The sequence below is a fragment of the Brassica napus genome, unplaced genomic scaffold (assembly GCF_020379485.1).
Source record: "Brassica napus cultivar Da-Ae unplaced genomic scaffold, Da-Ae ScsIHWf_1630;HRSCAF=2246, whole genome shotgun sequence".
NCBI classification, from domain to species: domain Eukaryota; kingdom Viridiplantae; phylum Streptophyta; class Magnoliopsida; order Brassicales; family Brassicaceae; genus Brassica; species Brassica napus.
The window spans coordinates 12,501-15,000 of NW_026015047.1; the positions used below are offsets into that span (position 1 = coordinate 12,501).

At 39.2% G+C, this 2,500-nt stretch overlaps 1 protein-coding gene across 1 annotated transcript in view; it reads left to right on the plus strand.

Moving 5' to 3' along the window:
* LOC125598121 overlaps nt 1-282 on the plus strand; it is a 627-nt gene extending 345 nt beyond the window's left edge. Inside the window, exon 1 of the mRNA XM_048772442.1 lies at nt 1-282. This exon is cut by the window's left edge and continues 345 nt beyond it. Within this exon, the coding sequence (XP_048628399.1) occupies nt 1-282 (282 nt within the window).
* Nucleotides 283-2,500: the final 2,218 nt, after the last annotated feature.

Consider the following 2,500-nt stretch of genomic DNA (forward strand, 5'->3'; position numbering starts at 1 on the left):
TATAACTCTGCCCTGATGGATATAGTGGACGGTCTTATACTATGTGGTGAAATAATAACAAATGAGGACTTAATATATAAGACCTACTCCACCTTCCATCCAGAGGATGTGCAGCTGATTAACAAGGCTAAGAAATTCAACATCTATGAGGATCTCTTGTCATATCTTTTGGCTTCCGAACAGAGAAAACAGAAAATCATTCTTGTCACCATCGACAAAGCTGATAAGCTTTTGAAAATAATCCGTGACCTAAGAGAACGAGCTTCTGGCCTCATGAATTAAAAGACCAGATTATTTGGCTTTATGTCTTTTGTTTCCCCATGTTCTATGACTTTGGCAATTCTATTTATGAAATAAAGTTTTTACTTTATATATGCCTTATACAAAGTTGAAATTATTAAGAACATAAAACAAAGCCATTAAAACATACTTTAAACCTTAAAGTAATGTCTAAGGTATTGACTCTTGTCTATTTTCAGAAATGAAAGAAGACAAGAACCAGCTAGTAGTGGATAGTGGATCAAGTCACACTATATTAAAAGACAAAAGATATTTTGTTAACCTCATTTTAAGGAGTGCCAAAATAAATACTATAGCAGGACCGGCCAGCCTTATTGAAGGCCATGGCCCGGCTCACTTAGTGATGCCTAAAGGCACGCATTTAGAAATCTCTAATGCATTATATTCTCCTAAATCAAAGAGAAATCTGTTAAGTTTCAAAGACATTCGCATGAATGATCTACATGTTGAAACTAGGGGCGAGGGAAAGAAAGAATTCCTCTTGATTTATGAAAATGCCCAAGGCCATAAGAAAGTCCTAGAGACTATCCCTGCTATATCAATAGGCCTCTATTGTGCCAATATAAAATCGAGTGAGGCTAACACTTCAATTCCTAATGAGTTCAGAGAAGCCTTTAAACAATGGCATGAAAGGCTTGGCCATCCTGGCAGATCCATGATGCGCAAAATAATCTCGAGCTCAACTGGCCATTCCTTGAAAGATAGGATAACTATCCCTATGAGCATTACATGTATTACATGCTCACAAGGGAAATTAATAATAAGGCCATCACCTGGAAAGGTGAGTAAGGAAACATTAAACTTTCTGGAAAGAATACATGGTGATATATATGGACCAATACACCCACCTTGTGGGACATTTCGATATTTTATGGTCCTCATTGACGCATCGACCAGATGGTCGCATGTTTGTCTATTATCATCTAGAAACTTAGCATTGGCAAGACTATTGGCACAGATCATAAGACTGCGAGCCCATTTTCCAGATTTTCCACTAAAGACTATACGTCTTGACAATGCAAGCGAATTCAGTTCCCAAGCTTTTAATGATTACTGTATGTCCATGGGGGTAAGTGTGGAACACTCCGTGGCACATGTACATACACAGAACGGATTGGCCGAATCCTTCATTAAAAGAATCCAGTTGATTGCTCGACCATTACTCATGAGGTCGAAGCTACCAGTATCAGCTTGGGGATATGCGGTATTACATGCTGCTGAATTAATACGCATAAGGCCATCCAGTGAACATAGATATTCTCCATCCCAATTACTCTCGGGTCATGAGCCAGACGTATCCCATATCAAAACATTTGGATGTTCTGTGTACGTTCCTATTGCTCCACCACAGAGAACAAAAATGGGACCTCAAAGGAGGATGGGAATATATGTTGGTTTTGATTCTCCAACCATTATTAAATATCTTGAGCCTACTACTGGAGATTTATTTAAGGCCAGATATGCTGATTGTCATTTTGATGAATCAGAGTACCCAACATTAGGGGGAGAAAATAACAAGCTGGGCAAAGAAATTGTATGGAATCAAACATCCTTATCATGGCAAGATCCTCGGACTCAATCATGTGATTTAGAAGTCCAGAAATTAATTCATATGCAAAAGCTAGCTAATCAATTGCCTGATTCCTTTGCTGACCCGAAAAGAGTGACTAAGTCCTATATACCAGCTTGTAATGCACCAATAAGTATTGATGTCCAAGATGGACACAATCAAGTGGCTACAGAGTCTAAAGCACGTCTTAAGCGTGGTAGACCAATTGGTCCAAAGATAAAAGACCTCGGAAACTAAAGAAAGGTGCGAAAGAAACCGAGGTCATAGATTGTCCAGACAAGGCCGAAATGGCCATGCCTAAGGTACCAACCAATGAGACTCGGGACGCCGAGCCTCATGGTACTGAAGGTGCTAATGATGAGATCTCAATTAATTATTTAATGTCTGGGACAAGATGGAACCGGAAAGATGTCGACATCAATGATATATTTGCATACCAAGTAGCCCTTGATGTGATGGACTTAGGTGAGGATCATGAACCCACGTCTATACTAGAGTGCACTCAAAGATCAGATTGGCTCAAATGGAAAGAAGCCATAAACGTGGAGTTAGAATCATTTAAGAAAAGGAATGTCTTTGGATCGATTATCCGGACACCTTATAATGTTAAACCAGTGGGATATAAGTGGG